This window comes from Heterodontus francisci, chromosome 14, assembly GCF_036365525.1.
Source record: "Heterodontus francisci isolate sHetFra1 chromosome 14, sHetFra1.hap1, whole genome shotgun sequence".
Taxonomy (NCBI): domain Eukaryota; kingdom Metazoa; phylum Chordata; class Chondrichthyes; order Heterodontiformes; family Heterodontidae; genus Heterodontus; species Heterodontus francisci.
In genome coordinates, this window is record NC_090384.1 from 67,265,078 (window position 1) to 67,292,915 (window position 27,838).

General features: G+C 41.9%; 1 protein-coding gene across 1 annotated transcript in view; it reads right to left on the reverse strand.

Moving 5' to 3' along the window:
• LOC137377096 (low-density lipoprotein receptor-related protein 5-like) overlaps positions 1-27,838 on the reverse strand; it is a 270,969-nt gene that overhangs the window by 211,280 nt on the left and 31,851 nt on the right. The window contains exon 2 of the mRNA XM_068046392.1: positions 9,825-10,218. Coding sequence (XP_067902493.1) covers positions 9,825-10,218 — 394 coding nt within the window. The remainder of the gene's footprint in view (positions 1-9,824; positions 10,219-27,838) is intronic.

Sequence of the window (27,838 nt, forward strand, 5' to 3'; positions counted from 1 at the left end):
AAGATACTCAAACAGTAGTAAAAATAAAAAATATTTCAGCGTAAATGCGCAATCAGTAATAGTCATAAGGGTTTTTTGCTTTTCAAAGTGATCCATACCATTCCCAAAATGGGTTACTGGTACAACAATCAGCACATCATAATCAGTAATTGTTTCCTGTGGCAGGAAGCAATGATCACTCAGCACATAACCCATTTTTTGTTGCCATTCTGACCACCACCATTTCTTCCTCGTGTGATTCTTGATCTTTTTGAATCACTCCCTTCAATCTCTATTTTATTTCTGATGGATATGACCAATTTACATAGAAAAACAACTTTCTAAAAAAAAAGTGACTGAAAAAGAGACTAAATACAAAAAGTGACTTATGTTACAATACATTTGAATTTGGTCTTCCTTTTATATTCCTCTCACTTTCAACTAAAATAGAATAAAGTGGGGAACTCGCCCATCTTTTCTACATATCTCAGGGAAGTCCCTACTATTGGTTACAAGATTCTCATCTAAGTACATAGATTCAGTTAAACAACCATCAACTGCTTTCAATAATTTAAAAAAAATGTTTATCTCTAATATTCATTACATCCTCATAATGCCCAAAACTGTTTCACATCCAATGAATTACTTTTGAAATGTACCAACATGCAGTTGAATACAGCAACCAATGTGCTCAGGGTAAGATCCCACAAACAAATGAGACAGATGACCAGTTTAATATGTTTTTGGTGGTGTTGGTTGAAAGAGAAATGTTGACGAGGATCAATTGGAATCAATTATTTAAATTGTAACTTTTAATCAACCTAAACAAGCAGATAGGACCTGAGTTTAATGTCTCAGCAGAAAGATAGTACTTTAAACAATTCAACAGTATTGTACTGCCTAGATCAGGATTGTCCAACCTATTCGCATAGGGTGGGGGTTCATTACAATTTTTGCCTTACATGGGGGGCCAGTGAGACAATTTCAAAAAGATAAAGGCATTAAAAATTTATCTTACTATTAATCAAAACAACAACAAATGTGCATTTTTGTCAAGAAGCTTTAAATGAGAAGACTAATTTATTGACTTACTTTCTCATCACTATGTTGGACACTGATTTAGTGAGATACCTGGCATTTTTTTTGCTTGCATGAGTAGTCAATGTTTGCCCGTACACATCTTGTAGCGATGTGAAGTATTCCAGATAGATGTCCATCTGGCAGGAGTGGTCGTGATCAATCTCTCTCCCTCTCCCTCTCCCCCGGTGTCCCCCCTCTCTGTGTTCCCCGCCCACCCCCCTGTGTCATCTTGCTCTCTGTCCCCCCTCTTTCTCTTTCTGTCCCCCCCTCTTTCTCACTCTGCCTCTCTCTCTCTCTGCCCCCCTCTCTCTCTGACAGTTGCAGAGGGTGGGAATGCTCAGCAGAGCAGCTTTGTGGTTGGTCAGTTTTTTTTAACAAATTGCAAGTCAGTTTCACAGCTGACAAGTGCTTGGAGCAGGAACAGCAGTTTCCCAACTTCGGGGTTTTCCAGCAGGTTCTGACTTTTATTTTAAAAGCCAGCCAGAAAACGCTGAATCTGTCTGAAGTTGGGAAACCGCAGTTTCTGCTCCCAGCACCGGCCCACTGTGAAACTGCCTTACAATTTTTTTTAAAAGCCAGTCTGGAAGAAGAAGCCAATAAAAAATTTCTCATCCTTGATATTACCAGTCACGGACCCCTGACGAAAATGACGAACGACCCAGTAGAGTTTACATCCTCGGGCCGGATGGAAACTTTTGGCAGGCCAAATCCTGGCCCGCGGTCCATATGTTGGAAAACCGTGGTCTGCATCATATATTTAAGCCCTGAAGCGGGGCTTCAACTAACTCACAACTGTCTGGGACAGAGACAGAGGCAAAGTGTTAACAACTGAGCCAAGTTGGCACTTGAGTCAAAAGTTATTTCAACTGCAATGTTATGATAATTTTTATTAATATTGCAACATATTAAAATGAGCCATTTATTTAGTATTTACATCTGTATTCTTCCACCCAGATACATGCTCAATTATTTACTTTTCAACTTGAAAGCAGAGATACAGTGCAGTTCCAAAATCAGTCAAAAACCCTTGGGGGAATCAGCAGAAAACTCTCCATGGGTTGGAGTCAAACTTAGCACAAAGGAAGGTGGTTGTGGTTGTTGGGGCCAATCATCTCAGCCCAGGAGTTCTTCAAGGTAGTGTTCTAGGCCCAACATCTTTAACTGCTTCATCTATGACCTTACTGCCAATGTAAGGTCAGAAGTGAGAATATTTGCTGATGCTTGTACAGTGCTTAGTACCATTCACAACTCCGCAGATACTAAAGCAGTCCAAATCCACATACAGCAAGACCTGGACAACATTCAGGCTTGGGCTGATAAGTGACAAGTAACGTTCGTGCTAAACCAGTGTCAGGCAATGACTATCTCCACCGAGAGAATCTAACCGTTTCCCATCAACATTCAACATTACCATCGCTCAATCCACCGCAATCAACAATATGAGGGTTGCCATTGACTAGAAACTTAGCTGGACCAGCCACATAAATACTGTGACCAGAACAACAGGCAAGAAGCTGAGAAATCTGTGGCAACTAACCCACCTTCTGGCTCCCCAAAGCCTGTTTATCATCTACAAGGCACAAGTCAAGAGTGTGATGGAATACTCTCATTTGCCTGGATGAGTGCAGCTCCAAGAACAATCAAGAAGTTCAACACCATCTAGGACAAAGCAGCCCACTTGATCAATACCCTATCCACCACCTTTACTATGCACTCCCTCTACCACTGGTGCACAGTGGCAGCAGACACTGCAGCAACTCACCAATGCTCCTTCAACAGCAACTTCCAAACCCATGACCTCAGCCACTTAGAAGGACACTTAGCAGACACATGGGAACACCACCAGCTGCAAGTTCCTCTCCAAGTCACACACCATCCTTCACTGTCGTTCAGTCAAAACCCTGCAACTCCCTTCCCAACAGCACTGTGCATGTACCTACACACATGGGCTGCAGCAGTTCAAGAAGGCAGCTTACAAACACCTTCCAAGAGCAATTAGGGATCGGCAATAAATGTTGGCCTTGCTAGCAATGCTTAAATCCCATGAAGGAATACAAAAATATTTAAAATCATGTGCATTATAAAATCATGTGCAGAGGGTGAAATAAAGAGAAGGAAATGTGGGATTTGAGAAACAAATAGAAAGTAAAAGTTGAAGTTAAATAAAACTTCATTTGTTTAAATCTGCAACAATAATTAAATTCTGATTTCATTGTCAGAGACTGTTTGGCAATAATTTTGACTGATCACGCCGGAAAAAAAAATTTCATTTATACACAAATGCAGCAGCTCTAACTTTTTCTGTTGTGTATAGAGGGTAACTAATGGGTAAGTACTGCAACTTCAAACCCTTACATGGATTTTACTGCAGAGTCTGAGTCTGAGTCTGAAGCTGAGTCTATCAGCGAGGTATTGTTATCGCATAACTAGGAGCCCAGTAACTCAAGACTGCAACTTCCGGATTTCCACACTTACTTAGCTGCGTGTGTGCGTACTCCAGAAGTTGCTGACCCATTTACACCATAATAACAGCGAGCACTGTCATTCTTAGTATATTGACTGAGACTTTTCACTACCATTCTAAAGTAGTACAAATCCCATGTTTTTTTCTATTGTCACGGACTTGTATTATTTTTCTTCTCAGATTAAAACAGTGTGCTTTTAAGACAGAGGGAGAAGTTAGATTTCTGAGCACAGTGAGCCACAGCTGCATTTTGTTACCTAGGCAACAGCAAGAGAGAGAGAGAGAGAGAGAGTCACATGGCGGAATTAGATTAAAATAAGTTATAAGGTCTTTAGACATAGGTTTATCTTAATTGTGTTTAAGATTTAGTTTTAAATAAATAGTTAATTTATTGTTGTCTAAAGATACCTGGTTTGGGTTGTTTTATTCTGGGGATTACTAGAGTACTAGTGGCTGTTATCTGGTTGGGTGAAAAAAAACTTTTATAATATGCTGCGACCTGTGGAGTGATAGGTCTGAATTGACAGTGCATTGCTTCCACCTCGGTTGTTAACACTATTGAACAGTGATATTATTACTTACTTGTTTCATGTCAAACTAACTGAAGTTAGTCAAATCTCCACCCCAAACCAAGCTGACTTGCAACTGGTTAACTCCTCTACAGTTTCTTCAAGATCCCTCAATTAGATAGACTTGTTAAAACCACACACATTAATGCCTCAGTTGAGCCCATATTCGTTGTTACAAGTAGTCTATTCTATAAATGAATTTTAAAAATGAAAAGTAATTTTCCTTAGTTTCAGATTTCCTTCACAATTCTAAAATCTTGTATAAAACAGAAGTTAAGACTATTGCTGTGATAAATGACACAGTCAATATAATCCAAAATGCAGAATAGCTAAACAATTCAATTATTCTACAAAATGTTGCAGAATTTTTTAGATTGACTTCCTAGTCCTCAATTCCAGGGCTACATTTTGGATTTATACAGATCTTTATGAAGGGCTATGTCACATTAAATTTCTATCCCTACTTCTTCCATTTAAAATATTTTGTTACTCTGCAGTTCACACAAACTGACAACTTTTTATACTAACTATAGATACTGCAATCTCTTGAACTTTAAGGCATTCATTCAATACTTCAAATGCAGCCCAAAGCACAAACTGCAGAAAGTGCTGGAAGACTTAACCTATGGTGGCAGAATTCATTTTTTTTTGTTTCATAAATAGTTACTACATGTTTTTTAAAATGGAGACCATTGTGATACTGTAGCAAATCATAGATTGATAGCATGTCTGCAGCACAGAAGGAGACCATTCAGCCCATTGTGTCTCTGCAGGTTCTCTGCAAGAGCAACTCACCTAATCCCATCCCTTTTTCTCATAGCCCTGAAAATTTTTCTTTCAGATAATTGTTCAATTCTCTTTTGAAAGCCATAAGGCAGTGCATTCCAGATCCTAACCACTCGCAGCGTAAAATGTTTTTTCCTCATGCCACTGTTGCTCCTTTCGCCAATCACATAAATCAATGCCCTCTGGTTCTTGATCTTCTGCCAACAGGTACAGTTTCTCCCGAACTACTCTGTCCTCATGATTTTGAACACCTCTATCAAATCTCCTCTCAACCTTCTCTTCTCCAATGGGAACAGTCCCAGCTTCTCCAAGCTATCCACATAACTGAAGTTCCTCATCCCTGGAAACACTCCCGTGAATCTTTTTATTTATTTATTTTATTTAGAGATACAGCACTGAAACAGGCCCTTCGGCCCACCGAGTCTGTGCCGACCAACAACCACCCATTTATACTAATCCTACATTAACCCCATATTCTCTACTGCATCCCCACCATTCTCCTACCTACACTAGGGGCAATTTATAATGGCCAATTTACCTATCAACCTGCAAGTCTTTGGCTGTGGGAGGAAACCGGAGCACCCGGCGAAAACCCACGCAGACACAGGGGGAACTTGCAAACTCCGCACAGGCAGTACCCAGAACTGAACCCGGGTCGCTGGAGCTGTGAGGCTGCGGTGCTAACCACTGCGCCACTGTGCACCCTCGCTAATGCTTTCACATCCTTCTTAAAGTGTGGTGCCCAGAACTGGACACAACACTCCAGTTGAGGCTAAACCAGTGTTTTATTTAGGTTCATCATAACTGCCTTACTTTTGTACTCTTTAAAGCCCAGGACCGAGTGTGTCTTATTAACCGCGCTCTCAACCTGCCTTGCCACCTTTGTTGATTTATGCACATATAGCCCCAGGTCCCGCTGCTCCTGCACCCCCTTCAGAATTGTAACCTTTATTTTATATTGCTTCCTCTTACTCTTCTGACCAAAATGAAACATTTCACACTTCTCTGCACTAAATTTCATCTGCCACTTGTCTGCCCATTCTACCAGCCTATCTATGTCCTTTTGAAGTCTATCACTATCTTCCTCACAGTTCACAATTCTTCCAAGTTTTGTGTCAACTGCAAATTTTGAAATTGTGCCTTGTACACCCAAGTCTAGGTCATTAATATTTATCAGGAAAAGCAGGGGTCCCAACACCCACCCCTGGGGAATCCCACTGTATACTTCCCTCCAGACCAAAAAGCAACCGTTCATCACTACTCACTGTTCCCGGTCACTCAGTCAATTTTGTATCCATGCTGCTACTGTCCCTTTTATTCCAAAGGCTTTAACTTTGTCAGCAGCAATTTATCAAATGTCTTTTGGAAGTCCATTGTACACCACATCAACCGCATTACCCTTATCAACCCTCTATGACTTACCTCATCAAAAAACTCAAGCAAGTTAGTTAAATGCCAGTTGAGACTGCTAAGAAGATCCAAATATAAAATGGAAGGTCTGGCGCATGCACTGACACATACATTGTGTACAGTTAATCAGGCTGTGATGTCCCTTCCAATCCTTATGATCAAAATAATTTCTAACATTGAAACCTGGCCATGAAGTATTGGAATGCTGCTGATGCTATGGAATCTAGCATAAGTCAACACCTTCAGCAGAGGAGGAATAAAAGGAAAGAATCTGAGCCAAAATTGTACAAGAAAAAGTTAAATAAAAAAAGAATCATTTAGTTATCTACAGAATTTTAACTTAAAGTTCATGTTAACTTAAACAGATTGCTTAAGAAGAGTCTAGATGCCAGTCCTCAAAAGCCTACTTTATTTATGGTGCATAGCTCCTGCAAAAAAAAATCAAGTTTGTATTTGGTGACAGTAAGTGGTTCAGCTGTACAACCTGTTAATCTGTATTAAAATAGCTGCCTGATGAGCACTGTTTTCTCATAACTCTTTTCCAGCGTACATGAAGGTTAGAATGGCTGCAACAGTGAGGTCTTTCAAACCAAGGCAAACAATAACTGGCTTGGCTTTCATTTCCCACTGATAGTCCCTTCAGGGACGAAGACAAAATCAGGTGTTCTGACATAATGGAGAGAAATTTTACTTACCTGACCTGGGACAAATAGACATTACAGACTTTAACCTCCCCCCCCAACCCCCCTACCTCACTCAAACATGCCCTTTCTTTGGGGTAAAATTCAGCGCAATGTCCTGAACTTCTTAGTCCTAGCATCAAACCTTTCTAGGAATTAGCTTTATGAGGGTACCAGTACTGGGAAGTCCAGCACTTTATGTCACAGCTCCCAATTCTGTCGCATAGAAACGTTTATTTGCATCACTACTGCAGCCATTCTAAATATAGGATTACATACATAGGATTACATAAGATATACGGCACTAAAATAGGCCACTCAGCCCAACCAGTCATGCCGGTGTTTATGCTCCACTTGAGCCGCCTCCTATCTTTCCTCATCTAAATCTATCAATTCAACAAGATGCAGTGCAGCAACTCACCAAGCCTCCTTTGACAGCATGTTCCAAAACCATGAGCTCTACCACTTAGAAGGACAAGGGCAGCAGATGCATGGGAACACCACCATCTGCAAGTTCCCCTCCAAGCCGCACACCATCCTGATTTGGAACTATATCGCAGTTCCTTCACTTTCGCTGGGTCAAAATCCTGGAACTCCCTTCCTAACAGCACTATGGGTTTACCTACACCCCATTACCTGCAACAGTGCAACAAGGTGACTCACCACCACCTTCTCAAGGGCAATTAGGGTGGGCAATAAATGCTGGCCTTGCCAGCAACGCTCACATCCCATGAACAAATAACAAAAAAAAGTAACCCTCTATTCCCTTCTCCCTCATATTTTTGTCTAGTCTCTCCTTAAATGCATCTATTATTCACTTCAACCACTCCCCGTGGGTAGCAAGTTCCACATTCTCACCGATCTTTGGATAAAGAACTTTCTTCTGAATTGCCTATTGGATTTCTTGGTGACTATCTTATATTGATGGCCTCTGGGTATGCTTTTCCCCATAAGTAAAAACATTCTCTCTGTATCCACACTATCAAAACCTTTCATAATTTTAAAGGCCTCTATGAGGTCACCCCTCAACTGTCTCTTTTCTCTTGAAAAGAGACGCAAGCCTGTTCATCCTTTCCTGATAATGTATACCCACGCATTTCTGGAATCATCCTTGTAAATCTTCTCTGCACCCTCTCCTGTGCCTCCATATCCTATAATATGATGACCAGAACAGCACGCAGTACTCTTAAGTGTGGTCTAACCAAGGCTCAATACAGGTTTAGTATAACTTCATACTTTTCAATTCTATCCCTCTAGAAATAAATCCTAGTGCTTGGTTTGCTTTTTTATGGCCTTGTTAACCTGTGGCGTAACTTTTAATGATTGGTGCATTTGTACTCGGAGTTCCCTTTGTTCGTCTACCCAACAGACTCACACCTTCCAAGTAATAAGTGACCTCCCTATTCTGCATAGCAAAATGTACTACCTCACATTTATCTGTGTTGAACTTCATTTGCCAATTATTTGCCCATTCCATTCTGCAAGTTTATTAATATCCTCCTGTAACTTTGTGCAGTCCTCCTCAGCATTGACTGTTCTTCCCCCCAATCACCACCCCGCCAAATTTGGTGTCATCCGCAAATTTAGAAATTATGTTATCGATTCCAAAGGCCAAATTATTAATGTATATTGTGAACAGCAGTGGTCATGGCACTGATCCTTGTGGAACACTACTACCCACCCTCTGCCACCCTTTACTCCCACTCTCTGCTTTGTCTTGAAGTCAACTAGCAATGCATTCTGTCCCTTGTACCATGACTCTGCTTTCTCTGAGCTTATTCATTAGTCTAATATGGAGCACCTTATTGAAGGCATTTTGAAAATCCAGATAAATTACATCTAATGCATTACCATTGTCTACTCTCTCTGTCACCTCCTCAAAAATTCAATGAGGTTGGCCAAGCAATATTTGCCCTTCTGAAGTCCATACTGGCTATTCATTATTATATTTTTCATTTCTAGATGTTCTTCTATCTTTCGCTTAGTAGGAATTCCATTAGCATCAACTGTTTACGTCACCAAGCATTTCACTTCTTGGACATCGCCACACAATAAAAAAAAAGCAGAGGCTGGGAAAAGTAACCAGTTTTAAAAAAAAAAAATCTTTTTCCAATGTTTTCCCGTCTTATTTTGAAAGTATTTCTTAATGATGTTATATGGTTCTATGGGGACCGACCGCCTTCCCAATCTCTAGTGTTAACAGACTGACCAACAAATGCATCTCATCCTCTATTCACAAGTTGGAGAGAGACACTGCTACAGGTCAGCTGACAACATTGCCAGAGCATAGCTCATTTATTTACATCAAAAAAAAATATACATGATCCCGAAAAACCAAGTTTTTGCACAGTAAACTCTCTCACTCAAAATAAGCCTCCAAAAGGAAAACAGCTGTCAAATTTGTGACATTCCACACTAATTAATTATTGACTTTTTTAATCAACTTCCCTTCTTACAAAATGTGCCTTGTAGAAAATAAACTGAAATTAAATTCCAGATGGCTGCAGTGGAATAATGCTGAGAATAAAAATATTCCTGATGGGTTATTCCAGTGGTATGTGGAGATTGCTAAAGGAAAACAGACTTCTAAAAGGGAGGGGGAAGTAATAATATTGTCCTTTATTTCCACATTAACATCAATTTAGCTTTTATTGAAGGTTGGTATTGTCTGCGAGTACATAGCATTTCTGGTTAAGTCTAAACATCTGTTCAGTTGCAGAGAAAAGGAAATAATACTTTCGAAAGGTTGAAGCAGCAGGGAATAGGTATCAAATTTCTACTTTCATGCAAAAATTCAAAACTCATGAACTGCTCTACTTTCAAAATTATAAAGCAAGGCAAAAATGAAACACTTACCCATGCTGTGGATCAAGAGCAATAGCCCTTGGTTGATCAAGATCTTGCCAGAAAAGGACCTTTCGAAATCTTCCATCTAGATTGGCAACCTCTATCCGATTAGTTTCAGAGTCTGTCCAATAGAGCTTCTTGCCTAACCAGTCACAAGCTAATCCATCTGGTGAAACGAGACCAGAGATGATCACTTTCTGCACATTCCCAGTTAGGTTCACATAGGTTTGTTTAACGGCTTCTTCACTCACGTCAGTCCAATAAATTGCACCTTCGGAGTACAAAAAGTCAACTGCAGCTGCATCTTCCAGACCACTGACTACTATGGTTGATTCAGGTCTAGTAGCTTCTGCATCTACCAATCTGACATCCCGCCTATTAGCAAATAGCAGCAGAGGTGATGCTATGGAGAAACAAGAAAATACAGTTAGTTGCCAGCCTTTTGTTAAAAAAAAGTTACCACCACATCTCAAAAGGTTTCTCCCCCTCTAACATTTATTTTAAGGCCAAACATGAGATCCCAATCAATTTCTGCGTAGCAGCAAGGAACAATGTAAGAGCCGAGCCTTTATTGGTGATACAACTTGCCTACATTTAGCATGCCCCCCCATAAAACATGCTTATATCCTTCAGCATAAAAACATTGCTGCACCATTGCACATCCCAAACATACTGATCTTTAATACATACAACTGTAAACACCTTTTAAAAAGTTCAATGTGATCAAGAAAGAAAATAATTCCCCATGAGGAAACAAATCTACTACAAGACAAGGCTGCATATTGTGCATCTTCATCTCTTTATTCCTACCCCTCCTCATTACTAAATTTCAGCAACACTGGGGCAATATTTTGAATGCACGTAAGAATTTAGCAATGGAACAAAGCCAATTATTTCTAAAAGCCCAGCAATTACTCTACTGGTATATTGCCCATCATAAGGCTCCACACATGAACTCAAATCAGCAAACATTAGTTTCCCAATTCATAAAATATTAGTTCAGTTACATTTTTACCCAACTAAAGCGCTTTCAAATATGGACACATTTCCACATTTAGTTTCTTGGATGTATTTCAGGAGGATGCCGGTTTATTGCGGTGTAGTATAGTTTTCAAGTTTTCTTTATAGACTTATTTAGAAATGTAGTTAAAAGTTCTCAAGGTTTATCACAGGCCTTTATGACAATAAACAATTTACCATATAGCAGTGTGATTGGTTATATGGAAGGGGAGGAAAAGAGTAATACCCTTTCAGTAACCTTCCTCTGGTGCCAAAGTGTGTTCCATAGTTACCATAGAAATATGGGGGAGGGAACAGAAACATTTAAAAAAGTTACACCAGCTTGATTAGTATAATGGTGCACCAAGTCATCTCAAGATTGGCACATGTCTGGCAGGGTGATACTCACCTTGTACAAAAAGTGCCATTCATAAGTAGTAAATAAATTGAGCATCAAAAAAGGAAAACCTAATGTAAGAAACTACAGAAATCAAGGCATGACAAAGATGAAGAAGAATTGAAATCGAACCTTTCACATTTTCAGGACATCCTAAAGTGGTTAAACAATTATATACAGGTACTTCTGAAAGATAAGGAGGTGTGATAGCCAATATGTGCACAACAAGATCCCACAAATAGCAGGAACTACGGGAAAGTGGTAATGTTACTGGACTAGTAATCCAGAGGCCTGGATTAATACTCCAGAACGTGAGTTCAAATCCCACCATGGCAGCTGCAGGAATTAAATACAATACAATTAAATCAATCTGGAATAAAAAGCCAGTCCCAGTAATGATGACCATGGAACAACCATGAGGTTGGAAGCTGTAGAGGGAAGATCCCCAGAGGAGATGAGGTCAGTGACAGTCCTGTGGACAGTTGCCTGATGTTCGGTGGTGGGGTCATGATCCAGGGGGAAGTAGGAAGAAATGTCTGAGAGTTGGTGCTGAGCCTCTACAAGGTAGAGGTCAGTACGCCATACAACAACAGCACTACCCCTGTCTGCAGGTTTGATGACAATGTCAGGGTTGGACCTGAGAGTACGGAGTGCGGCAAGTTCAGAGGGGGACAGGTTAGAGTGAGTGAGGGGGGCAGAGAAATTGAGATGACCAATGTCTCGCCGACAGTTTACCTCCTTCCCAAAATCCACAAACAGGACTGTCCTGGCAGACCCATTGTTTCAGCCTGTTACTGCCCCACTGAACTTATTTCTTCCTATCTTTTCTCCGCTGGTCGAGTCTCTTCCCACCTACATCCGTGACACTTCTGACACCCTACGTCACTGACAATTTCCAGTTTCCTGGCCCCAACCGCCTCCTCTTCACTATGGATGTCCAATCTCTCTACACTTCCCTCCCCCACCAGGATGGTTTGAGGGCTCTCCACTTCTTCCTTGAACAAAGCCCAGCCAGTCCCCATCCACCACCACCCTCCTCTGCCTGGATGAACTTGTTCTCACATTAAACAACTTCTCCTCCAACTCCACTCACTTCCTTCAAGTAAAAGGTGTTGCTAGTGGGTACCCGCATGGGTCCGTGTTATGCCCGTCTTTTTGTGGGATATGTCGAACATTCCTTGTTCCAGTCCTACTCAGGCCCCCTCCCCCAACTCTTTTTCTAGAACATTGATGACTGCATCGGTGCCGTTTCCTGCTCCCGCCCCGAACTGGAAAACTTTATCAACTTTGCTTCCAATTTCCACCCTTCTCTCACCTTCACATGGTCCATCTTTGACACTTCCCTCCCCTTCCTCAACTTCTCTGTCTCCATCCCTGGGGATAGGCTGTCTACTAATATTCATTATAAGCCCACCGACTCCCACAGCTACCTCGACTACACTTCTTTGCACCCTGCATCCTGTAAGGACTCCATCCCATTCTCCCAGTTTCTCCGTCTCCGACGCAGCTGCTCTGATGATGCTAACTTCCATGACAGCGCTTCTGATATGTCTTCCTTTTTCTTCAACTGAGGATTCCCCCACCACTTTGGTTGACAGGGCCCTCGACTGTGTCCGGCCTATTTCCTGCACCTCTACCTCACTCCTTCCCCTCCCTCCCAGAACCGCAACAGGGTTCCCCTTGTCCTCACTTTCCATCCCATCAGCCTCCATATCCAAAGGATCATCCTCCGCTATTTCCACCACCTTCAGCGTGATGCCACTACCAGAGGCATCTTCCCCTCCCTTCCCGTCAGCATTCCGAAGGGACCGCTCCCTCCGCGACACCCTGGTCCACTCCTCCATTACCCCCACCACCTCGTCCCCTTCCCACAGCATCTTCCCCTGCAATCACAGGAGGTGTGATATCTGCCAATTTACCTCCTCTCTCCTCACTATCCAAGGCCCCAAACACTCCTTTCAGGTGAAGCAGCGATTTACTTGTACTTCTTTCAATGTAGTATACTGTATTTGCTGCTCACAATGTGGTCTCCTCTACATTGGGGGAGACCAAATGCAGACTGGGTGACCGCTTTGCGGAACACCTCTGCTCAGTCCGAAAGCATGACCCCGAGCTTCCGGTTGCTGGCCATTTCAACACACCCCCCTGCTATCATGCTCACTTCTCTGTCCTGGGATTGCTGCAGCGTTCCAGTGAACATCAACGCAAGCTCGAGGAACAGCATCTCATTTACTGATTAGGCACACTACAGCCTGCCAGACTGAACATTGAGTTCAATAATTTCAGAGCATGACAGGCCACCCCCACACCGCCCATTTTACTTTTATTTTTAGTTATTTTTTTTCTTTTTTCGTTTTTTGTGTTTATTTTATTTTCGTTTGTTCAGTTTGTTTCTACTGTGTTTTTTTCATGTTTGTGTTTGTGGCTGTTCAGTTTTCAGTCCATTAACACCCGATCTGTACTAATGCTTTGTCTTTCAACACACCATTAACATACTGTTTGCCTTTGCTCCATGACCTTCTGGTGAGCTATTCTGTGACCTTGTCCTATCAACACCTTCTCTTTTGTTATCTCTTGTCCACCCCCGTTTTACTTGCTTAAAATCTTTTACATTTCTTATATCTGCCAGTTCTGAAGAAGGGTCACTGACCTGAAACGTTAACTCTGCTTCTCTTTCCACAGATGCGACCAGACCTGCTGAGTATATCCAGCGTTTCTTGTTTTTATTTCAGATTTCCAGCATCCGCAGTATTTTGCTTTTATTTTAATGATTTCATTGGATTTAGCAGTATTTGATCCTTTTGAAAATATTATTCCAGTTTATAAGAAAGGACGACGAGCACCAACTGGAAAGTGACTGCTGGCATAAATTACCCAAAAGCTACAAATCCAACACACTGTCGAGCCCAATCAACTTTGTTTTATTCACAGACATGTTTCCACCCCAGTTTTGTAACTGGTTTACCTGGGTTATGCTAGGAAACCCATTTCCAACTCTCCATTTTGATGGAGTAGGGAGCAGAATTACATCTCTGATGGCCAAGATAAAGGGGTTAATTTTGACTGGGGGGCATGCCTGGGGTGACTACAGCTTCTGGCTTTCTTTGAATTAAGCAGAACAGTCTCACCTGAAACTGATGGGAATGGTGCCAGAGCTGGTGGCCAGGAGTAAAAATTGGGTTCGGAGCCTAAGAATGCCAGTCATCCAAGGGAAGGAACAACCCCTGGCATAAAGCACATGAGGAGGAAGGGGACTGGCAGTTGATTCAGAAGGAAGAAGCTAGGCCAGGGCTTGGGAGACCCAAGAACGTCTTGTTGGGGGTCTTGGGGAGTATGCTCTTCCTGGTCCACAAGGTTTCCACAGAAAAGTTACATTTACAAACTTACTTTGACCTCTTCTGGCTGCCCCCTGATGCCAGTATTTTTCAGCTGTTGGGCTTACCCCATGTAAGCACCCCAAATTGGAAGTTAAAATTGCTGTTGTGGCACTGATGGCATAATAGGGCAAATGCTATGCCAGCTCCCAGCTGCCTTTAGCGATCTGTGCCTTTTTTCAGCCATGTTATAAGTTACGATGGCAGGGTCGAGGCGGGAGAGGAGTACGATAAATATCAAGAATGCTTCACAACGCCCCTGCTATCTTAGCCTCCCACCTGTACCTTTTTCGCTGAGCAGGTAGGTGGGCATTATAATCTCCTCAAATATTTTTACTCAGACTTTAAGATCTGGCTGCAGTTGTGCAGGTGGGTGGAGGAGGCGAACAACAGGGAGGCAGAAAACAGAGATCGAAAGATTTCTAGATATTAAAGATATTACGGGATACGGGGATAGTGCAGGAAAATAGCATTGAATTAGATCAGATACAATCCAGTTCAATGGCGGAGCAGGCTCGAGGGGCTGAATGGCCTGCTCCTGCTCCTATTTCCTATGGTCCTAATAGATATTTGGACTCTTAAGGGAATTAGGGATATGGAGATAGGGAGGGAAAGTAGAGTTGAGGTTAAAGATCAGCCATGATTGTACTGAATGGCGGAGCAGGTTTGAGGGGCCATAAGGCCTACTCCTGCTCATATTTCTTATGTTGTCATGCGCCATATAGAGCAGGAAAGATCATGGTTTGATCCCCGATCTGATCTGGAACACTGTCACTATAACTAACTGCTGCATCCCTATGCAAGGGAAGGACAAAACTGGCCAGGGTTCCAATCACTGATTACATTCCAATAGTTCCTGCTGGAAATATACATCTATGGACGCTGGACAACAGGATTGGGTACAATCGAATAGCTTGCCAATACTTGCAAACAAGTCCCACATGAATAATGGTCAAGTGGATAAGGCACTAGAGGGCAGCCCACAGCCCTGAAACTGTACCTCAGTGAGAGGTGTCAGAAATATCAGGAAAAGAGGAACAAAACAAATTGTAGCATCCTGCCCATTTGAAAAGATAGGAGTCAGGAGGCAAAGCAGAAGCCTGTGTATCTTTTAAAATAGGTCTCTTATTCCACATGGATGGAACTGTGTTTCAGTTTCACCAGTGCTGGGCCACTTCATTCCCCTGCAATCCACACTGTATGCTATAAGATAATTGGACACATTCCATAATTTTCCATATAACCTGTAGTGGCTACTGACTGGAAAATCCTGGTACAACAGCCTGGGTCACAAATTATTCTTGTGAAGTTCTAATAGCAGCTTTAAAGAGATCTGTGACTGAGCTATCTCCAGAGTTCTCATTTACATAACATGTTGGTAACAGTATTACAAAGCATAGAATAAATGCTTTCATCAGCAGCTTGCAGTTACAAACTTATCCCTGAACTGAAATGTAGAGATTATAAACAAACCTATATAAGCATGGCAATTTTATTGACATTAGGTCTTAGTGACTCCTTGCCATATGTTTGTGCATTGAAACAGAAGAAAGAAAAATAACAGAAAAATAGGGAATACCTCAGCTAAAAGAGATCCCTCTCCTCTGAGCACAAATAGTACTATAAAACTGAATGGGGAGGTGGGGGAAGAACAGAGAGTGGATCCTGATGAGGAGACAACACATATTGAAAGGGAACATTAATGCAAGGCAAGTACCTGCAAGTAATCTACAACTTTAAACAAAATGGTTACTGCTTTAAAGTTATTCCTCAGTTCAAGAGCTCCTCCTAGCAGCTTTGGAACTTTATTTTAGGAAGACAGGTTTAATAAAGGTATCTTCCAATGAGACTGGATATGGAAAATCCCACAAATTGTGTCAGTACTTAGTCTTGCAGCATTCTTGTTCATACATACCGGTCGGGAGCACTTACTTTTAATCAGACAGCATTTTAAAGTGTAATTTTTAAAAATATGCCTTAAAATATATTTAGTGATATATGCAAGAGTGGTAACCCATTGCTGTTTTATTAAGACAGCTGAAAATTGGTTTATCACAAAAAATAAGCATTTTTAATCAGCATGTCTAGTCCACCACCTGTGGGTAACCCACTTTCAAATAACTGAAAATGACTTTTAAAAAAAATACAGAACCATTTAAAGTTTCATTGGCGTACAATAGTCAGTTTTAGAGAATTAAACTTTAATATTTAAAAACTTTTGAAAAGGTGCCTATTAGGGCCTAAAAAAGGTTAACTTTAAGAGCCTCCTCACAGTCTGCAAACGGGTGCAATTAGGGAAAATCACCATAGTGAATAATTTGATCTGAGGGCGTGGTCTGCTTTAAAGCTAGGCTGGCTTCCAATGTGGTGTTTTTTTTTAAATCAGCCCAGAAGATCATGGAAACTTGATTTTTGGTGTACGTTAATATGTATTTTACTTTTTCGATCTTTGGTACTGCTTGGGCTGATTTCGGGCAAATTGCGCTGGAAAAAAAAACACTGCAACGTAGCAGAAACTCCAGAGCCAGGCCAGGGATTATTCATATGTGTAACAATGAACAAGAATGATCAGTATTAGAAGACTCAGGGGCTATAAGTGTATGCTCCCCTTTGAAGTTCAGCTAATTTCTTCAAAAATGTCAAAACAAAATGTCAACAGTCTTAACATCTTCGGAAACAAATGGATACTGTTTTGTAACAGTTCCTTTCCTGCATCTCAACCAGACTGTAACAACAGTATGATAATCAGAAATTACATTTGTCTATCTGCTACAGTTAACAGATTCCGTGACTTAGGTTCAGAAGCTAAGTGCAAACCTGTCAAATTTGTGGGATTTCAAACTAGTAGGGTCTTAACTATGTTAACTGACGATGATTTTGAAGAAGCAAGTATTCACTCGTTATTTGATCTAATAATGAGTGATGAGCCAGATTTAGTGAACAAACGGTGTGTGAACATTTATCCAATACTGACCATAATATGATTGAATTCAACGATGTATTTGAAAAGGAGAAACACGAAACAGCGACCAAGATTCTATAATTATGTAAGGCCAACTTCAACAAAACGGGACAGAGACTGTCCACAGTAAACTGCGAATGGGCAAAAAGACAGTGGGAGCCGTTCAGAAATAATTTATCATGATACAGAACCAGTTTATGCATCCAAGGGCAAGAGCTCTTATTGCCAAAAAATATAGTTTTGTAGATGGAAGCATAAAATTACAAAGAGATATTAGTAGACAAAATGAATGGGTAAAACTGTGGCAAATGGATTTTAATATGGGCAAGTGTGAAGTCATTCACGTTGGATGTAAAAGGGATTGGTCAGATTATTTTTTAAATGGTGAAAAGCAAAAGCAGTGAAGGTCAAAGAGACTTTGGGGTCCATGTACATTAAAGTTTCGTGGTCTGGTACGAAGATTAATTCAAAAGGCGAAAGGAAGGCTAGATTTTATATCTAGAGGATTAGAAGACGAGACATTAGAAATCATGATACAGCTGTGCAAAGCCCTGGTTAGATCACATCTTAAGTACTGTGGGCAGTTCTGGGCAAAATGCTTCAGGAAAGTTATATTGTCCTTGGAGGGATTGCAGCGTCGGTTTACCAGAATGATACATGGACTCTAAGGGTTAAATTATGAGGAGAGATGACACAAACTTGGTATATATTTCCTGGAATTTTGATGGACATTTTCAACATTTTAAGGGGGATAGTTCGGGTAGATGGAAAGGGCATGGTCCAAAAATTAGAAACCATGCCTTAGATCATAAGATCATAAGAACTAGGAGCAGGAGTAGGCCGTCCGGCCCCTCGAGCCTGCTCCGCCATTCAATAAGATCATGGCTGATCTTTTCGTGGACTCTGATCCACTTACCTGTGCTCCCACCGTATCCCTTAATTCCTTTATTGTTCAAAAAGATATCTACCTTAGCTTTAAAGATGTTTACTGAAGAAGCGTCAACGACTTCACTGGGCAAGGAATTCCATAGATTAACAACCCTCTGGGTGAAGAAGTTCCTTCTTAATTCAGTCCTAAACCTGCTCCCTCTAATCTTGAGGCTATGCCCTCTTGTCCTAGCTTCACCTGCCAGTGGAAACATCCTCTCGACTTGTATCTTATCTATTCCCTTCATGATTTTATATGTTTCTATAAGATCCCCCCTCATTCTTCTGAACTCCAATGAATATAATCCCAATCTACTCAGTCTCTCCTCATAAACCAACCCCCTCAACTCCGGAATCAACCTAGTGAACCTCCTCTGCACCCTCTCCAGTGCCAGTATATCCTTTCTCAAGTGAGGAGACCAAAACTGCGCACAGTACTCCAGGTGTGGCCTCACCAGTACCTTATACAGCTGCAACATAACCTCTCTGCTTTCAAACTCAATCCCTTTAGCAATGAAGGACAAAATTCCATTTGCCTTCCTAATTACTTGCTGTACCTGCAGACCAACCTTCTGCGATTCATGCACAAGGACACCTAGGTCCCTCTGCATAGCAGCATGCTGCAACTTTTTACCATTCAAGTAATAATCCTTTTTCCTGTTACTCCTACCGAAATGAATGAATTCACATTTATTAACATTGTATTCCATCTGCCAGACCTTTGCCCACTCACTCAATGTATCTATGTTCCTCTGCAAAGTTTCACAGTCATCTGCACACTTTGCTCTGCCACTCATCTTAGTGTCATCTGCAAACTTTGACACCCTACACGTGGTCCCCAACTCCAAATAATCTATATAAATTGTAAATAATTGCGGTCCCAACACCGATCCCTGAGGCACACCACTAGTGACTGATTGCCAACCAGAATAGCACTCATTTATCCCCACTCTCTGCTTCCTGTTAGTCAACCAATCCTCTATCCATGCTAATACTTTACCCCTGACGCCATGCATCCTTATCTTATGCAGCAGCCTCTTGTGCGGCACCTTGTCGAAGGCCTTTTGGAAATCTAGGTACACCACATCCACTGGGTCCCCATTGTCCACCTTGCTTGTAATGTCATCATAGAATTCCAAAAGATTTGTCAAGCATGACCTGCCCTTCATGAACCCATGCTGTGTCTGCCCAATGGGACAATTTCTATCGAGATGCCCTGCTATTTCTTCCTTGATAATAGACTCAAGCATCTTCCCCACTACAGAGGTTAAGCTATAGTTCCCCATCTTTTGTCTACCTCCCTTTTTAAACAGTGGAGTCACATCTGCTGTTTTCCAATCAACTGGGACTACCCCAGAGTCCAGCGAATTTTGGAAAATTACCGTCAGTGCACCTGCTATTTCTCCCGCCATCTCTTTTAGTACCCTGGGATGCATTCCATCAGGGCCAGGAGACTTATCAATCCTTAGCTCCATTAGCTTGCCCAACACTTCCTCTTCCGTAATAATGATTGTTCCCAGGTCCTCACCTACGTTCGTCTCTTTGTCAATTACTGGCATGTTATTAATGTCCTCCACTGAGAAGACCGATACAAAATACCTGTTCAATGCCTCGGCCATTTCATCATATCCCATAACTAAATTCCCCTTCTCATCCTCGAAAGGACCAACGTTTACTTAAGCCACTCTTTTTCGTTTTATATATTTATAGAAACTTTTGCTATCTGTCTTTATATTCTGTGCTAGTTTTTTCTCATGTTCTATCTTACTTTTCTTTATAGCTCTTTTTGTGGCTTTCTGTTGACCTTTAAAGTTTTCCCAATCTTCTAGTTTCATGCTGCTTTTGGCCACTTTGTATGCCTTCTTTTTCAATTTGATAGCCTCCCTTATTTCCTTAGACACCCATGGCAGATTACCCCTTTTCTTCCAGTCCTTCCTTTTCACTGGAATATACTTTTGCTGAGCACTTTGAAAAATTGCTTTGAAAGTCCTCCACTGCTCGTCAACTGTCCCACCGTAAAATCTTTGTTTCCAGTCCACTTTAGCCAAGTCCTCCCTCATTCTATTGTAGTCCCCCTTGTTCAAGCACAGGACCCTGGCATTGGATTTTATCTTCACACTCTCCATCTGTATTTTAAATTCAACCATACTGTGATCACTCCTTCCAAGAGGATCCCTAACTATGAGGTCATTAATTATTCCTGTCTCATTACACAGTACTAGATCTTGGATAGCTTGCTCCCTCGTCGGTTCCATTACATACTGTTCAAGAAAACTATCATAGATACACTCAACGAATTCCTCCTCAAGGCTACCCTGACTGAGCTGGTTCGACCAATCTACATGTAGATTAAAATCCCCCATGATAATTGCCGTACCATTTTTACAGGCATTAGTTATTTCTTTGTTTATTGCCCGCCCCAATGTGATGTTATTATTTGGTGGCCTATAGACTACGCCTATCAATGACTTTTTCTTCTTAGAGTTTCTAATTTCCACCCAAATGGATTCAACCTCATTCTCCATAGAACCAATATCATCTCTCAGCACAGCCCTGATGTCGTCCTTGAGTATCAGAGCTACACCACCTCCCTTACCTTCCTGTCTGTCCTTCCGAATAGTCTGGTACCCCTGGATATTTAACTCCCAGTCGTGACCAACCTGCAACCATGTCTCCGTAATGGCTACCAAATCATATTCATTCGCGATGATTTGTGCCGTTAACTCATCAACCTTGTTACGAATGCTACAAGCATTCAGGTAAAGTGCCTTTATGCTAGCTTTCTTACCCTCATGATTCCCAACATCTCTAATAATAACTCCTGAGTTATCCTTCCTTTCTGCTTCTTTCATCGTCTGCCTTGAACTTAAACCCTCCTGCACACGTTAGCCTGCTGCTTACCTTTTTATTTATCATCATACTCCCTGTTGTTTTCCCTTTCCCTTCCCCCCGACTCACTGGTTTAAAGTCCTAGAGACCACCCTATTTATCCGTTTCGCTAGAACACTGGTTCCAGATCGGTTCAGGTGGAGACCGTCCCATCGGTACAGATCCCCCCGGTTCCAAAACTGATGCCAATGCCCCATGAAATGGAACCCCTCTTTCCCACACCACTCCCTTAGCTATGTGTTTACTTCCCTAATATTCTTATCCCTAAGCCAATTTGCACGTGGCTCGGGCAGTAATCCGGAGATTATGACCCTCGAGGACCTGTTCCTTAATTTCGTTCCTAGTGCTTTATAATCCCCAAACAGGTCCTCCATCCTAGCCTTGCCTACGTTCTTAGTCCCAACGTGGATCACAACAACTGGATCCTCTCCCTCCCGCTCCAATATCCTTTCAAGCCGGTCAGAGATGTCCTGCACCCTGGCACCGGGCAGGCAACACACCATGCGGGACTCCCGATCCAGCTTGCAAAGGATACTATCTATCCCCCTAATTATAGAATCCCCTATAACTACCACTTGTCTTTTTGCTCCCCCCTCTTGAATGGCCTTCTGCACCATGGTGCCATGGTCAGTTGGCTCATCCTCCCCGCAGCCCTTTGCCTCATCCACACAGGGGGCAAGTATCTCGTACCTGTTGGATAAGGTCAAAGGCTGAGGCTCCTCCACTCCCGAACTCAGGATCCCCCACCCTGCCTCACTTGCAATCACACCCTGTTGTCCCTGATCACTAACTGAATTGGAATTACTTAATCGACCAGGTGTGACTGCCTCCTGAAACAAAACGTCCAGGTAACTCTCCCCCTCCCGGATGTGCCGCAGTGTTTGAAGCTCAGATTCCAGATCATCAATCTGAGTCGGAGCTCTTCCAGCAACCAACACTTGCTGCAGATGTGGTCCCTGCCGTTCACAATGGTGACAGCCAGCTCCCACATCATACAGCTACAGCACATCACCTGCCCAGCCATCTCTACTTAGTTAATTACTTTATTACTTTATATAAGTGTAGTTAGGAGTGTAGTTAGGAAACACTTCACATGCAAAGGGTGATAGTAGTTTGGAACTCTCTTCCGCTTGATGCCGGGTCAACTGTTAATTTTAAATCGGAGATGGATAGATTTCTGTGAACCAAAGTTTTGAAGGGATATGGGGCTAAGGCAGGTATACGGAGTTAAGTCAGAGATCTCACTAAATGGCGGAACAGGCATGAGGGGCTAAATAGTCTACTCCAGTTCCTTTGTACTTAAATAGCCTGGATGAAGTTGAAAAGGATCCAAACTACACAGGCAAAACAGTCAAAATAGGTCATATTGAAAATGTATTTTGTTCTGATTAGATCACAGTTTCTGTGCAGCATCTAGCTCTTGTCACCAACACAGCTGGGGACATTCAAGCCACGGAAATATTTCAGTAAAGAGCACCAATACAGATCCCAAGCAGTTATGAGAAAAGACTGGCAAAACCTGGACTTTTCAGACTTAAAATGGAGGTGAGACAAGTATAAAAGAAAGTAAACAGTTTTGAATAGGTAAATTCATATTACTACTTCAAATTAAACTATGACAGGGGCACAGATCCTAGCTAATGAGAGGCAAATGATGGATTTATGTGAGGACATTCATTTGCTCCACACACCGATCTATATATAGATTGGAAATAAAATCGGAAATCATTTAAGAAGCAATTAGATGTGAGATGAGTGGGGTGGAGGGGGAGAATGTAAGATCTTTCTGGATGAATGAGCTAAAATGGACCAAATGATCGTTGTCTTCATTTTGTTTGCAACTTGTGAGAAGAGAGTTCTGTAACTAAGTGGGCAATTTTAATTTAATCCACCCGTGGGGAAATTGACGAGATTGGGCATAATGTGGTTTTACACTCCACCCCATTTTGCTCTCCACTGAAGTCATATTGGGCAAAGTATGAAGTGGATGGTCTACCCGATCCCATGGGTTTTCCGTCCGAAAGGTTAGGTTAAAAGAGTCAGAAGTGTCTCACCAGCCACTTCAGTTTCCAATAAAGTACCACAGTCCATTTTAAAATTTGGGTTCCACCATTTTTTTAAAAACTGACAATTAAACCGCCACAGATGCAGCTGTCCATGACTGTATAGGTAGGAGTGACCACCGCACAGTCCTTGTGGAGACGAAGTCCCACCTTCACATTAAGGATACCCTCCATCGTGTTGTGTGGCATTACCACCATGCTAAATGGGATAGCTTTCAAACAGATCTAAGAATGCAAAACTGGGCATTCATGAGGCGCTGTGGGCCATCACCAGCAGCAGAATTGTACTCAACCACAATCTGTAACCTCATGGCTTGGCATATTCCCCACTATACCATTAGCATCAAGCCAGGAGACCAACCCTAGTTCAATGAAGAGTGCACGAGGGCATGCCAGGAGCAGCACCAGGCATACCTCAAAATGAGGTGTCAACCTGGTGAAGCTACAACACAGGACTATCTGTGTGCCAAACTGCGTAAGCAGCATGCGATAGAGCTAAACGATCCCACAACCAATGGATCAGATCTAAGCTCTGCAGTCCTGCCACATCCAGCCATGAATGGTGGTGGACAATTAAACAACTAACTGGAGGAGGTGGCTCCACAAATATCCCCATCCTCAATAGTGGAGGAGCCCAGCACATCAGTGCGAAAGATAAGGCTGAAGCCTTTGCAACAATTTTCAGCCAGAAGTGCCGAGTTGATGATCTATCTCGGCCTCCTCCTGAATTCCCCAGCAGACTTCAGCCAATTTGATTCACTCCGCCTGATATCAAGAAACAAATGAAGGCACTGGATACTGCAAAGGCTATGGGTCCTGACAATATTCCAACAATAGTACTGAACACCTATGCGCCTAGCCAAGCTGTTCCAGTACAGCAACAACACACTGGCATCTACCCGGCAAAGTGGAAAATTGCCCAGGTATGTCCTGTACACAAATAGCAGGACAAGTCCAACCCGGCCAATTACCGCCCCATCAGTCTATTCTCAATCATTAGATGTGATGGAAGGTGTCATCAACAGTGCTATCAAGTGGCACTTGCTTAGCAATAACCTGCTCAGTGACGCTCAGTTTGGGTTCCAAAAGTGACTGCCCTTGACATCAAGGCAGCACTTGACCAAGTATGGCATCAAGGAGCCCTAGCAAAACTGAAGTCAATGGGAATCAGGGGGAAAACTCTCCGCTGGTTGGAGTCATACCTAGCGCAAAGGAAGATGGTTGTGGTTGTTGGAGGTCAATCATCTGAGCTCCAGGACATCACTGCAGGGGTTCCTCAGGGTAGTGTCCTGGGCCCAACCATCTTCAGCTGCTTCATCAATGACCTTCCTTCAATCATAAGGTCAGAAGTGGAGATGTTCACTGATGATTGCACAATGATCAGCACCATTCGCAACTCCTCAGATACTGAAGCAGTCAGTGGAGAAATGCAGCAAGAGCAGGACAATATCCAGGCTTGAGCTGATAAGTGGCAAATAACATTTGTGCCACACAAAGGCCAGGCAATGACCATCTCCAACAAGAGAGAATCTAACCATCTCCCCTTGACATTCAATGGCATTACCATCACTGAATCCCTCACTATCAACATCCTAGGGGCTACCATTGACCAGAAACTGAACTGGAATAGCCAGATAAATATCGTAGCTACAAGAGCAGGCCAGAGGCTAGGAATCCTGTGGTGAGTAACTCACCTCCTGACTCCCCAAAGCCTATCCACCATCTACAAGGCACAAACCAGGAATGTGATAGAATACTCTCCACTTGCCTGGATAGATACAGCTCCAACAACACTCAAGAAGCTCGACACCATCCAGGACAAAGCAGCCCGCTTGATTGGCACCCCATCCACAAACATTCACTCCCTCCACCACCGACGCACAGTGGCAGCAGTGTGTACCATCTACAATATGCATTGTAGCAACGCACCAAGGCTCCTTAGACAGCACCTTCCAAACCCACGACTGCTACCTACTAGAAGGACAAGGGCAGAAAATGCATGGGAACACCACCACCTGCAAGTTCCCCTCCAAGTCACATACCATCCTACCTTGGAACTATATCGCTGTTCCTTCACTGTCGCTGGGTTAAAATCCTGGAACTCCCTTCCTAACAGCACTGTGGGTGTACCTACCTGACATGGACTGCAGCGGTTCAAGAAGGCAGCTCACCACTACCATCTCAAGGGCAATTAGGGATGGGCAATAAATGCTGGCCTAGCCAGCGATGCCCACATCCCATGAATGAATTTTAAAAAATACGTCTAACGGGGCAAGAATTCTGTTTTCATCATAAGAGCTACATATATCTTATTGAAACTGCTTAAGCGCCAAACTGTAGCAGCAAGGCTGGACACAAAACTATACAGAACATAAATGGGTACGTTTTGATCAAAAACAGTTCTCGTTTGCCAAGACTCAGAATTACATCCAATCATTATTCAGACATAAAATGGGTATTACTTTATAAGTAGCAAAATCCAGCTGTGAACAAGTAGGCTATGAAGCTCTTTCACCGGAAGGGAGTAAACTCAATGACCAAGATCTCTAATGTGTGCTTATGGAATTATATACATTTTTATTAAATAGAGGGTTGGTTGAAGATCAAGATTAGTCTGTAAATAACATACTTTATTTTTACAGCTGAAACCATTTGCTGAAGATTGTTGTGAGATACATTGAGCAGTCAATGTTGCAGTTCACTCTTCATTATGCAGCATTTGAAATTCAGCTGTCTGAGTGCCTGCTGAGCCAATGAAAGACTAAGACATAACCTTCCAAGAATGGCAAGACGTGTTCTGACTGTTGGATTCTAACAGTGTTTAGAGCTGTAAAAGCCATTTAGCTTTGTAACGGGATATTCTATTAATTGTATGATTCAATCAACTCTTCAGGTACATCCTATAACATAACATAGCACTTGAATATATGTACGATTTAAAAATTGCATGGGACCCATAGCACACGACCACTAGATCTACTTTTGGTCAAAGCTGGATAGTAACTCACTGCTGGCTAGCTTGCAAACAGAATTTTCACAGCCTGTTCACGACTCTCTGGATTGGGAGATAATGCTGTCAGTCGAGGTACTGATTGAGTAGGCTTTTTGAAACAAAAAATTTCAAAGAGGCACTTAAAATGCTGTACCACAGGGTTTCATGTTATTGTGCTTTATGCACACAGTAAGCTCCTGACGCAACCAAGAAATAGCACTGGCCAAGGAACAAATGCTTCACGACAAGGTTGGTTTCACTTACACCATGTAACAGCTGATTTTTAAAGAGCCTGACCATTAAAGAATTTTTTTAGCCACAATTAATTTTAACATTTCAGATAAGCAATAACAGTCAGAGAAAATGCAATATTGAACACACTGCAATGTAAAGATCAGCATTTGAAAATTAGATTCATAAAAAGAGTCATAGCAACTAACTTGGTGAGGAAGTAAATTATTTTTTTATCTCCATTTCAAGTTCAGACCTAAGTAACATAACCTTTGTTAATTTTTTTTTGCTTAGCATTTGCCAGATAATACCAAGTTTCAGAATTAAATGCTAGAACATTTTTGTTATGCTGGTCTCTTGTTCAGCGGGAACTAAACAAACTGGTAGAACTTAGAATTTTGAGCATGGTTTTCAGACAGAAGTAATTTTACTCTAACTGAGCTGTCCGAGCTAGATATGGATTGAGGTCTCCGAGGACAGTGTGCCAATAGGGATGTGCCCAATCCTACAACAGCAAATATTTTAAGTTTCCTAAACTTGTAAATTTATCTTACTGAATCGTCCTTACAAAAAAAAGTGGAAAATGGGGGATGTTCCAACGACAAGCAGTTTCACAAAAATTTCCACATTCATCAAGACACCCAAGAAAAGCTGGGATCTTAAACAAGGAAATGCAGCAGCCCAGTGACTTGCTGGCATGGGAAACTGCAGATTATTTTCCAATAAATTTGCACGAATGGCATCACAGTCCTTGTGTACATTTTATCATGCCTTAAGGACATGAAACACATTAACAGCGAGCATCATTACTGACAGCCACTATCTGACCAAGTCCCTGTGAAAGGTTGGAACATTATTAATTACAACAGACACAAAGAATAATTAAATGGTCATCACCTAATCTGGATTCCACCATTCCTAAACATCTCACGTTAAGAAAGTCACCAGAATACCATAATTGTGTAACAGATGTGGAAATACTGGGTACTCCCACAAAGCTATTCCATATAATTTTAAAATTAAAAAGAGTTGTATTCATAATAAGGGAAAACCTAGCAATAGATTTTTAACATTTAAGTGGTCCAAGACAGTGTAAAGCTGAATTGATTATGGTTCTAAATTCATGGGAACGAGATAGGTCTGTGTACGCACCAATGGTAAAGAGCAGAAAATTTTTAATGCAGTAGGT